Genomic DNA, 13,289 nt, shown 5'->3' on the forward strand with positions numbered 1-13,289 from the left:
ATATAATAAAGTCAGCCCCATTTAGAATTACATACAGCTTACCACTCTTATAATGAATTAATTTGTCATAATCTCGTAAAAATGTCATAGAGATAACAAGTAGGCTTGCAAAACAGCCAGTATCAGACACTGATTGCACAGAGTACAGTTAAGCACATGCTTTTAAATCTCACACTAGAATCAATGGGCCTTGAACATATGAAACATATCTTGAGTCAGACCATTTGTTCATCTAACTCAGTATTGTCTACGCTGCCTACATTGTTTGGCAATGGCTGTGAGAGAACTAAAAAAGGTCCTCAAATGCAAAGATGTATCACTGAACACTAAAGTCAGGATCATTCAGACCATGGCATTTCCGATCTCTATGTATGGATGTGAAAGCTGGACAGTGAAAAAAGCGGATAAGAGAAAAATCAACTCATTTGAAATGTGGTGTTGGAGGAGAGCTTTGAGGATCCCATGGACTGCGAAAAAGACAAATAATTGGGTGTTAGAACAAATTAAACCAGAACTATCACTAGAAGCTAAAATGATGAAACTGAGGTTATCATACTTTGGACACATAATGAGAAGACATGATTCACTAGAAAAGATAATAATGCTGGGAAAAACAGAAGGGAGTGGGAAAAGAGGAAGGCCAAACAAGAGATGGATTGATTCCATAAAGGAAGCCACAGACCTGAACTTACAAGATCTGAACAGGGTGGTTCATGACAGATGCTCTTGGAGGTTGCTGATTCATAGGGTCGCCATAAGTCGTAATCAACTTGGAGACACATAACAACAACAACAACAGTTTAGGGTCTCAGACATGAGGCCTTTCCTGCCTTACCTGGAGATACCAAAGATTGATCCTGGGACCTCTTTGAAACAAAACATGTGAACTACTACTCCCCAAGTGTTTGATTTTTGTTTGATGATGCTCATTACATATATTTTATAAGCACTTCTGAGTATAGATTAAAAAAGGCATGGAAGAGAGGTGAGCAACAAGCTCCCTACAATCTTGACTTACACCCAGTTTTTATCAGGACACTAGCATTGCTTTAATGCCACTCCAAGTTTCATGTGTGCCAAGATATTCTCATTTTTTCCATGAAGCACTTTGTTAAAAATAAATCTGCACATTCCAAATGTTCAGAGAAGCTAACGTAGCCTTTTAGTTGTTCCCTCTGTTGCTGCTTCTGAAGCAGAGTAATCCACAGTTCACTAATTCATTTTCACTAGACCAATTCTGAGTGATGTTTACAAATGCAGATTTTCCATTTTTGCTTCTTTTCAGCAGCAGAGCAACAGAACCCCTCTGATACTGGATGCAAATTGTTCATTATTCAATAAATAATCTCATAACATATCTTTGAGCTGTGATTATTTATTTTTCCCATTCTTGTTCCAAATGAACGTTTTGATGCATCTTCTAGCACTTATTCAACAGTGAAAAGCTATGAACCACAATTAATTTTGAAGCTCTGAAAAGCTGCGATATACTCTGTTTATGACTAATCTTATAACACTGTTGCAAATAATTATCAGGTATATGGAAATACATTCTTTTACAGTGGCTTCTAAAAGTTTGGGTGGTGCGCGAAACAGAGGCACCCCCCAGTTACAGTTGAAGGGGGCAAAGAAACATCAGTGTGTGTGTTAGGGAAGAGAGTAGATTGATGGCAAGGTTCAAAGACCTCTTGGATTAAATTGCCCAAACAGTTGTGTATTCTTTTTAAAGTTAGGGTTACTTTTTTATACCTTTTAATAACTAAATACAAGGGCGACTTGCAACAAAACATGTGCGATGTTTAGTTCTCTGATTTTAAATATTCTATTTCATTCCCCCTCCCACCAAGTTTTCCATCTCCCCGCTATGGCCCCATCAAACAGTGAATCAGTATTTTGTCACCACTGAGGACAGTTTGGGCTAGTTTTGAGTTTCCCCAAATCTGATGACACCTCCTTCTTATATATGAATGGTGCCATTTAATTATATAAGGACTGGTAGAAAATTGAGATCACTATTAGAATATATGATATAGGTCCTGTTGAAGAATATATGACATGGCACTTGTGGTTCACAGTGCAGGCAGCCCCTTCACCTAAATGATCACCATAAACTTGGAAAGTCAGTATGCATTAATTTAAAGCAACTGTCATGTGTCCCAGAACATCTGTCACACAGCACGGCATGCCTACTGAAGTGTGTGGTTGACATTCTGAATTCTATCAGAACTTCTTGGATGCATTCTCCTCAGTCCTTGTCAAAGAAGGTCCCATTGGGAGGCAGAGTTTGATCCCTTTTGGTAACAAATAATTGGCCACAGTGGGGACCATAAAATACGAGCAGTTGGGATGGCAATGTTTGTCAATACAGTGAAAAATGTTTAAGAGCATTTTTCCAAGTAGGCATTTAATAGCCTGGCAATACAAAGAACAGGAGTGCACTGTTATCTGTTTGTTTTAGATGGAAAGGAGGAGGCTAGCTTAAAACTTACCTTGTGATTACATACGGTGCAAAGCAAAGTATAAAAGTGCCAATAAAGGTACTGATCTTTTTAGTTGCTCGTTGTCTCCGCCTCTTCTGTTCTTCTAGGCATCGCTCTCTTACACTGTTTTTTGACATAAACAAGAAAGCGAGTTATTTCAAATAGCATTTCATCACCTTGACTTATAGGCCATGTTAGCAGGCATTTGCCTGAATATGTGATGCATAAAAGTGGGGATGGGGCCAGGGGCACACACACACCATCTCTATGTGTATACCTCCCCGTGTATGTCACTCCCAACCTTGTCATGTTGAGTGGGAGAGGACTGCGGGAGGCTTTACTCACATTCTCTTGAATGCAAGTACAACAGCTTCTGTAGTTGGGGACCCTGCTGTATCAGGATCCCCAACTGCACAGACATTTCTATTCACATTCAAACAAACATGAGTACAAGCCCCCTGCAGACAGGAATGCCACCAGGATTTCATGAACCCCGTACACGGTATGTGGCTTGGTCCACTGAACCCCCCTCCCACAGTCTATTGGAAGAACTGCTGCTTATGTTCATATATTAACTGAGCCTAGCCTGTCTCATGGGGCTGTTGCAAATATTAAAGGGGGGAGAATGTACACATATTTGAGCTTCTGGCTGGAAAAGCAAGATGCAAATATATACTGTCATTCACAGATCATATAAATAAAGCCAGAAAAGCACTCCCATGCTTTAACTACAATATTTACAGCAAAATACAAAAATAAAAATGGGCAACCCTTTTAAATAACAAGCAAAAAAAAAAGGATTGCGGTTTCACAGCTTTAGTGTCTGAACTACAATCTCCCAGCCTAGCCCACCTAACACGACGATAAAAGAGGGAAGGGGAAGAGAATGCACACAACCTTGAGCTTCTGGGAGGAAGATCAAGATACAAATATACAACAAGCAACAAATATATGCAGTTTCACAACCCTCAGCATAGCACACACACACACATAAAATATTTTGCCAACCTTGATAAAGAAAAAAGGCTGGCTAGGGCCTGCCCAGCTTGCTATAGCTGCACAAGCCAGCCCCTTCCTTGTCTGTAACTGCCAGGTGAGGGGCAATTGGACTCCTTGGGACTATGCAGCTTGCCCACAGCTGCACAGGTGGCAGGGCACGTAACCCCTGAGCCACTCACTGTGGGGGTGATCTTTAGCTGGACCTTTATACCCAGGAGACACAACACGTGATTATTTCCTTGAGGATATCATGTGTTTTAATACCAGAAGCAGAGCTTGGAAAAGTTACTTTTTTGAACTACATCTCCCATCAGCCCCAGCCAGCACCATGCTGGCTGGGGCTGATGGGAGTTGTAGTTCAAAAAAGTAACTTTTCCAAGCTCTGAAGTATATTCAAAATATAAATGTGGGGGAAATTATTTATTGATTGGGTTTTCCAGCCTGCTGCTCCCACTGTAACATACTCTGTCCCCTGGAAACCTTTCCTAGTGTTTGGCAAACAGGAAAACTCTGGGCTGTGGTTTTTATGGTTTTTCAGTGGAAATGTTTGCAGCTCAGTATCAAAACGTGATCGTCAGTATCTCTTTTATGATCTATGTCACAATGTTTAGAATTCTGATAGCACTTTAATTCAGGATGGGCAGAAAGTAGATCAAAATATATTGGTATATCTGAAGGTGACTTTCAGAAGATCAGTGAGGATTTCAGACTCCTGTTTCACAATGTAAACAAGAAAATGACCACCCCACCATTATACTGCTGAAAAGAAGAAAGCTGGGGGTTGGTAATCAGGAGCGCATTTTTGTGTGGAAATACTGTGAGTTCAGTTCAATTCTGGAACTCAAAACAAATCTCTGGGCTAAAAATTATTTAATTCTAAGTGCATATATTTTGTGGCTTGCTCTCGTTGGTGGATCTTGGGTTTTTGTAATTATAACAATAACAATAAATACCAAAAACCTGAAGTCTAACCATCCTGATCTAGAGTATTATAATCCTACAAGGCATGTTTGTGTTACCATAAAATGGTGTGATACAGCTATTTCTGGCATCAGTTTCTAATGGAGGCAGCCTTTATCATGTGTTTGACCATCAGGTGTATCTAATTTTGATGCCTGGCGCTTGTCACAGAAGGTGAGAGCTGCACAGAGATGAACAATTTTTTCTTCTCAGTTTCTGGGTACACAGTAGAAAGGTGACACTGCTTTTTTGAGAATGCTTTCCTTGGCAATGTTTTGAAGACTCTTACCTCTGCTACTGTAGTTTCATTTTTGCAAGCATTCCTTTGAACCATGCTACAACAACCCTGCAAGGTAGGCCTGTGCCCATACAAATGGTTTAGTGCAGGGGTGGCCAGAAGGTAGACTGTAATCTGTTGATAGATTCCTGCAAGATTTGTGGTCAATCAGTTGTTTAACAATAGCAACAAAAGGACACACACACGTTTGGAAATTTGACAACTGAAATTAAGAATACTTGTGGAAAGTAGGAATAGATCTATGTGTGGAAAGACTGTGAGCTCATCTCAGTTCTGATAACCCTGTGCTCAACAACTTCTCAGAGATGCCATGTTCTTTCATACTAGACATATGTCTTCTGCAGCTGGCTGTGGCTGGTGGTTCTTGAGGTTCTAGTAAAACACAGAGTAGATCCTAGACACTGCAGCAGCAGTGCTGTCTCAGTAATGGCAGCATTGCCACTCACTGAATGGGGATGGGGCAAGGTGCCTGCAAGTTCAGGGCTGGGGGCACCACCATCCTGCAGCAGGTGGGAACACACCTGCAGGCTTGTGCTGCATTCCACCAAAATACTCCCAACCTTGCCATCTCTGTGCCACTGCCATTCTGCCCCCCCCCGTATCACTGCTGACCTATGCCATCAAATTATTGGAAGAGTCCTGGCTATATTTCTCTCTCTTGACCTTTAGGAGGAAATATAAAGCACACAACAGAATTTACATTACCATTGATTTCAATAGGTTTTAAAAGACCAAGGAAGAAAAGTATAGTGAGTAATTTAAATTGTGATTTATAGAGGTACTGTAGTATGCAGGTTCTGCAAAAGCCAGTGCGATGTAGTGATAGGACTACTGGGCTAGGGCCTGGGAGACCTGGGTTCAAATTAGGGTTGCCAGATTCAGGGCCTGAGACTGATCCTGTATCTTTAAGAGAAAGTCAGCCCACTGCAGGTGTTCTTGCAACACTGTAATGGAAAAAAACACAAGGTGGAATTCTCCTTTCCCCTGCACAACTTTTAAAGATACAGAAGACCTCTTGGAGGCTGGGCCTGGCAACCAAGAGGTCTTCTGTAAAAGTTGTGCAGGGGGAAGGGAGAATTCCACCTTGTGGTTTTCCCAATTACGGTGTTGCAAGAACACCTGCACTTGGCTGACTTTCTCTTCTCCTGAAGATACAGGATCAGTTTCAGGCCCTAAACCTGGCAACCCTAGTTCAAATCCTCATTCAGCCATGAAACTCACTGGGTGACTTTTAAAACAGACTTTTTGGAATCTATTTCCTCCATAGCAAGCAACAAGAGTCACATGATGACACATGGAACATTTAACAGACTTATTATACATTTTATAATATTTATTGATAAATCATCTAGTATTTAAAGGAAAGAATTGAATTTAGAAGTTAAAGGCTGTAATTCTATGTTCACTTTCACTTCAGGAGTAAGCCCCATTAAACTCAGTGGAACTTACTTCTTAATAAACATGGTTTAGGACTGCACTGTAACTTCAGATTCCCAAGTCTTTCTCCCTATCCCCTTTACTAGATTACTGGTGCATCCTCCCACCTTCTCTCAAGATAGCAATTTTCCCTTGTCTGAGGCCACAAGGGCCACACAAGTTCTGCTTCAGAGTCTTAGGGTTCCCCCCCATCTTTTCTCTCTTCATTACCTCTCTGTTGCACTTTCACCTCTTCCTACATTTCCCTCAAAGTGATGCTGCAATCCTATCCCAACCCCACTTACCTAGGAGTAAGTCCCACTGAACTGAATGGGATTTACTTTAGAGTAGGCACGGGGTTAGGATTGTACTAGGAATGTAATCAAACTTAATTTTGTAAACATTAACAATGTAAACAGTCCTTGCCTAGCTCTAGCTTCTGACAGAACTCTTGCTTTTTTTACCTGTGAGTAAGCCCCATTGAACTAAGTGAGACTTACTTCTGAGTAGGCATTTCTAGAATTACAGTGCGAGCCCTCAGAATCTCCCCCCTTCTCTCTCTTCAGTAGCTTTCTGATTACTGCTACCTTCTGCCTTTCTCTCAAGATAGCAGTTTTCATTTGTCTGAGCCCACAAGAGGCTTGAACTCCATTTAAGTTTGTAAAACAAACTTATTTTTTGAACATCAACAGTTTTAAACAGTCCTTTCCTAGCTCTAGCTTCCTGACAAGTTTCTCACATTTTTAAGCACTCCATTTACCTGGGAGTAAGCCCCACTGAACTCAGTGGGATTTACTTTTGAGTAGACATTTTTCCTCCTTCCTTCCCTCACGCTCATTGCTAGCACACAGAAGCTCCACTTACCCTGTCCATATAAATATACAAATGCCTGAATATGCCTATAGATTCAAATATATGTTTTGCTAAAATGTATTCCCTATTAATATCAATATATTAATATTTATTAATATCAATATATTGATATTTATTAATATTAACATTTATACTGGTGGTGGTACAGGGATGCTAAGAATAGGAAATGCGTTTCAAACCTATGTACAATCAAATACCATTTGGCCAGGTCCTGAATGGACATGATGTCATTTGCTAAGACTCTATATTTATTAGTTGCTATACAGCCAATATGACTGTTAGGATTGCACAGTCTTAGTTCAGGAACCTGCACACCTTGTAGATGTGCAGAAAAGAAATAGTAAGGTGAAACCTGACCTAGAAAATCACATAAACTGAAAAGGTTGCAATCAGTTAAGTGTGTTTATCCACCTCTGTGATAGATTGAGGCCTAAACTTGCAAACTATTATGGCAAGTAACTCCCATAGTTTTATAGCAAATGAGTATGTTTGTTTGTTTGTTTAATATCCTGCCCTTCCTCCCAGAAGCAGCCCAGGGCAGCAAACAAAACACGAAAAACACTCTAAAGCATCTTAAAAACAGACTTATATTAGAAAAAACATTTTTTCCCAAAACATCTTAAAAAGCAATTCCAACACAGACGCAGATTGGGATAAGGACTCTACTTAAAAGGCTTGTTGAAAGAGGAAGGTCTTCAATAGGCGTTGAAAAGGTCACTGAGATGGTGCCTGTCTAATATTTAAAGGGAGGGAATTCAAAAGGGTAGGTGCCCCAATGTGATGTTCTCCAGATGTTTTGGACTACAACACTCATCAGCCCCAGCCAGCATTGCCAATGGTCAGGGTTCCTGGGAGTTATAGTGCAAAACATTTGGCAGGTACCACATTGCAGAAGGCAATGACACTTGAAAATTTAGGTGTTTTAAGTTGAGACGTGGGGATAAAGAAACCGAAGTAAAATGAGACTTTGGGAATATCATCAACTGAGAAAGAGTATGATAAAGTATGCTGGGACTTTTCTTGGTTTTCAGCTTGACTATATGCTATTGCTGAGCTACCAGATTCTGTTTAGTCAAGAAGTGGGAATGCACTGATTTGGTTCACTACTAAGGCCACTTTCACATAAATCCTGGGAATCCTGGCTACAATTACCAGAGTGGTTTAACAAGCAGTCTGTCTTCCCGGAGAACTCTGGGAATTGTAGCACTGTGAGGGGAATAGGGGTCTCCTAACAACTCTCAGCACCCTGGAAAAACTACCATTTCCAGGATTCTTTGGGAGAAGACATGACTGTTGAAGTGGAATTATAGTGGAATAAATGTCTGGTGTGTGGTCCTAGTGAAATTGCACATGGTAAAAAAATGGAAGAGCTATACAGTATTAAAAAGCTGGTCCTCACAGTCCACAAAAGGTTAGGGGTCTCCATTTCCTTAAGAGAAAATAGCAACCAAATTTATACTTGACACAAATTATCATGCACAAATTCTAAACAATGCACTTGAAGCAAGGCCAGAGAATTCTAGGCTCAGTGTGAATAATCTGTGGTGAAAAGATGAAGGTAACTGCTGATTCCCAGCATGGATGCAGTGATAACACAGAAAGCCTGGAAAAATGTGGTGGTGGTAGTGGGAGATTCCTTGTCAACTGTTATGAAGGACAACCCTGAAAGCTCAGATAAGAATTTCATGGTTAAGTAGAACCCAGGAGTAGCAATAACCAATGCTGGACAAGGTGGTTGAGAATATGGAGGCATAAAGAGATGGATTTCCAGCACTTAAAAAAGTGACAAGTGCATCCTCTCCACCAGCTCATCAATGGAATCTCTTGCCCCATTTAACCACTTAGCTCCATTGAAGGGCTTTGGAAAGTCAGAGACAGGAGATTTCTCTTGAGAACTGTGTTTGCCAGGTAGCTATAAGATATGTCTATGGGTTTCTGGTTTATCCAAAGCTATTACAGGAGACTGAGTAGGCTCTTAAAAAAACACAAAAGTGGCTTCAGAGGCTCACTGCTCACTTGTGCCTATTCTCCCTAAGCCTCCCCAAAATACTGCTGACTCTTATTAGATTAATATTTTCTCAGGTGTAAATCATTGGTGCTCTTCAGATCCAATTCAGGAGAACTCTACTTGAAACATGAGAATTGAGGCAATTTTCATAGACTTTTCAAAATATCATTGTATTGTCTTGAATGGTTTATGGTTATATAAGAGCTTGTTACTTGAACTTGTGTTATGAAGGCATGTGATATCAAGATTATACATCATAGGGATTAATACTTTTATTGCCATTCAAACTTCTGAATACTGGTGTCAAATTAGCCAGCAAAAATGCTTTCTGAACTGTGTCATATAATTAACAAACAACAAGCCACAACCCCAGCTGTAGTCATGGTGAGCAATAGTTACATGTAAGAACAGTAGGCTATGGAGGTAAACGTGTATATGCATAGGATATGCATCTCAAATTTTAGGGTAAAAAAAGGAGATGCTTTTAAAAAGAATATGTGTGTAAACCTGAAACTCAGTTAGGATGTGGGAAATGCATTTATAAAGGCCATTCTGGAAGCTTGGAAAATTTATCAAAATAGATTTTGTTTTCTCCATTAGCCTCCATAGAATTCTGTAAGAAAATGTGCATTCTAAATATATTCTTGCACTTGGGGGGAAATTTTACCTAAATCAGATAGATATTTTGAGAAATGGCATATTTCTCTCTTAATACAAAGACTTTAAGGCCCCAACTATTCATTAAGCAATCTTCTAGTAAGCTAAAAATTTAGTATAATAAGGGAAGGCTCATATGTCGAGTTGTTGTTAATGCATACTAATAATCAAGCTTTCATTAATAACATATATACAAGAATTTTGAAATCTGGATCTGATATAACTCAAAGATTTCAGGTGAGGTAAGCAGGAGATCTGGACAGAGGGATTCCACAAGAAGTTTGGCTTTGGACATTGCCTGGTGAACCTTCAAAATTAACTTGGCTTAATCTAATAAAATCCAGTTCTAGTAATATCTATTGGTGCTAACAAAAGTTTCCCTTCCGGGGCAAGTAACTTATTTATTTATTTATTTATTTATTTATTTGCTTACTGCTAGTACACAGGGCCAGTTCTAAAGGGCGGCGAGGTGGGGCATTGGCCCGAGGGCCCCTGGAGCTACAGGGGCCCTTCCGCTCCCCTTCTGCAATCCACGGAAGCAGACAAGGCTCACCGGACAGGAGCTTCCTAGCCACCCGCCATCCCCCCGGTTCACCTACCTTTCTCTCCACTGTTTTTTGCTGTTTGCCATCAATCAAGATGGCGGCCGAGGTTTCCCTAAGGGGCTGAGGCCTCTGCCACCATCTTGGTTGATGTCATGCATGCGTGCTACACGTGTGCATTGCTGCCATCAACCAAGATGGCGGTAGAGGCTTCAGCCCCTTAGGGAAACCTCGGCCGCCATCTTGATTGATGGCAAACCTGTGCGTGCAGCCACAAAAAACAGTGGAGAGAAAGGTAGGTGAAGCGGAGATGGTGGGCGGCTCGGAAGCTCCTGTATGGCGAGCTGCGGCTGCTTCCACGGATCATGGAAGGGGAGTGGAGGGGTCCAAGGCAGACTGGTGCCCAAGGGCCCCGGCATGCCTGGGGCCGGCCCTGCTAGTACATCATGATTATTGCAGTACCATGGCATCAGGGGAAAGGGCTCAATCTACCCACCCTATCCCCCATGGTCCTCCTCCTCCACTCATCTCATGGCTTCTATATAAAGAATAAAAAACATGCACACTAAATGCTTACACACATTTCAGAACGTGTGCATTTTAGCCTTAACACTAAGCACTGAATGAGGTTCAATTGAGACAACACCATAACTCAACCAGCCAGGCATGTTTTTTTATCTTGACCACACTCTTGCTTTTGCAGTCTGAGGCAGGCTGCAAAATCTGAACTTTTATCCAGCTATCCTTGGGCTGTTTTGGCTAGGTAGAGGGCAGTGACCAGGCTGGTGAGCTAAAATTTGCACAGGCCTGAAAAAGGAGAATTCACCCTGAGTGGAACACTGTGCATTCTGAATACATACATAACTGTGCATTTATTATTGTGCTATCCAAATGAATTGTTTTTCAGTAAAAAGCATACACACAGAAAGCTTTCATTCAATATCCCTGTTAATAATTGCTAAATGAATAACACAACTTCTGACTTCTTTCTTTAGGATTTCCTGCTCTTTGAACTTGTCGATAAAGGGCAACCTCAAGAGGGAAAACACCTTGAAAATTGCACAGTATAAATAATGCCCCTGTTGCTGCATTTGGTGGAGAAATATTGAATATACATGGTATGCAATTGGCCTGAGGTGGTTCAGAGTTGAGCCAATTCTGGGCTGTTTTCAGCCATGTGAAAAGCCATTAGGGTCTTAAAATAGCCACAATGTCCTGATAACACACTTGGCTGAAATCAGTGCTATTTCTGTACACAGAGTAGAAAGGTGGTTAAACAGAAGCAAGCTTTTTAGTTCAGGTTGCCTTTGACATTTCAATAGGGTTAAATAGAACTCTTTAAACTCACATTATCACACGTACTAAATTAGTAATTCCTCTAGGTGTGATATTATAATAGATTGCTACTTTTGAACTGCTCCTTTCATACCTGGATCTCAGCACATTTTGAATAGGCTAGTAGGAAGATTGTATACACTTGTAACATAGGTCTGTGCAACGTGTAGGACCAAAACCTCACTCCTCTGAGTAACGCAAGAATGTCTACATTATTGATGATGGGAAGAAGCAGAGATAAGCTATTCTTATTGTACCAGAGCCAGTCTCAGTGCAACAGATCATTTAAGAGATCATGTTTTGCCTCATTGACAAAACTTTTTCTTTTCTTTTTAAAAATAAATTATAATTATGATAGCCAGGACCAGATTTAGGAGCAGATGATCCAGGTATACCTGTATCATAAGATGCCCACTGTGAAAGTCTGTACTGGCATGCTCCCATTATATATACAAAAAGGAAATGTGTGCATGTAATATTGACTGAATGGCCCATATAGGATTTATTTATTTATTTATTATTTGATTTATATCCCACCCTTCCTCCCAGCAGGAGCCCAGGGTGGCAAACAGAAACAAATATAGTGGTTTATATCCTGATGTATCTGAGTACAGGTCTTATCAAGCTGCATTATTTGCAACTGCAGGAAAGAAAATTGTGCTTTTTAATAAATTGTCAGAGGACTGCAAAGACAATTCACTAATCTGAACCACTAAGTAAGAGAATCCTTGGAAAGTTAGCATCAGGGATTATTTTTGTCATGCTTCTATCAGGGCCGGCTCCAGGCATGCGGGGGCCCTTGGGCATCAGCTTGCCCTGGCCTCCCGGTGGGTGGGTGGGTGTGCGCGCACGCGTGGCCCCCCCACAGCCCCCCTACCTGTCCAGTCTTTACCATTGCCCTTAATGAAGATGGCGGCCGTGGTTTCCCTAAGGGGAATGAAGCCTCCGCCACCATCTTTGTTGATGGCACACGTGCGTGCTACATGCGCACATCTCTGCCATCAACCAAGATGGCGGCAGCGGCTTCAGTACCTTAGGGAAGCTGCGGCCGCCATCTTCATTAAGGGCAATGCTAAAAAGCCAGCTGACAGGTAAGTGGGGGGCGTGGGGGGTGCTGATCATGGACGGGGAGCGGAGGGCCCCTCAGGGGCTCCTGTAGCTCCGGGGCCCTTGGGCCAGTGCCCAACCTGGCCGCCCTTTAGAACCGGCTCTGCTTTCTATGCTAAATGTGAATTGGTAGCTTAACAACATTGTATGTCTTTCAGGCATTTTCTTTCATCTGTATTGTATGCATCGCCTATGGCTACAAGCAAGAAGCATGTTATCATGTGCCTGTCAAAGACTGTCTGCTTGACTATCCACTCAACAACCGAGACAAATAGTACATATAGTTCTTCACTTGCAGTGATGGCAGAACAGGCTTTTGTGGCCAATGTTGTGTCGACTTCTTTATATTATTTGTGGGAAAATGTATAACAATAGGGCCCATTCAACAAACAGTGTGTAAGTGATGGTGTATAATTGTAATCACATCTTTGAGTGCAAATCTATCATTATATGACACACAGTGGAGGCTGGTCCACTAGAGCTTCTGGGACACATCCTTCCCAAGGAGAATGTCAAGCAAGTAAAAAAACCCCACCCAAACATATCAAAACCGTACACTCTTTGCTGTCCCACAGACATTTTATACTTCCAGACTACCAGGCACATGTTCTCTG

General features: G+C 41.3%; 1 protein-coding gene across 1 annotated transcript in view; it reads right to left on the reverse strand.

Moving 5' to 3' along the window:
• GPR26 (G protein-coupled receptor 26) overlaps positions 1-13,289 on the reverse strand; it is a 31,905-nt gene that overhangs the window by 7,315 nt on the left and 11,301 nt on the right. Inside the window, exon 2 of the mRNA XM_061634372.1 lies at positions 2,490-2,603. Within this exon, the coding sequence (XP_061490356.1) occupies positions 2,490-2,603 (114 nt within the window). The remainder of the gene's footprint in view (positions 1-2,489; positions 2,604-13,289) is intronic.

This window comes from Rhineura floridana, chromosome 7 (genome assembly GCF_030035675.1).
Source record: "Rhineura floridana isolate rRhiFlo1 chromosome 7, rRhiFlo1.hap2, whole genome shotgun sequence".
NCBI classification, from domain to species: Eukaryota; Metazoa; Chordata; class Lepidosauria; order Squamata; family Rhineuridae; genus Rhineura; species Rhineura floridana.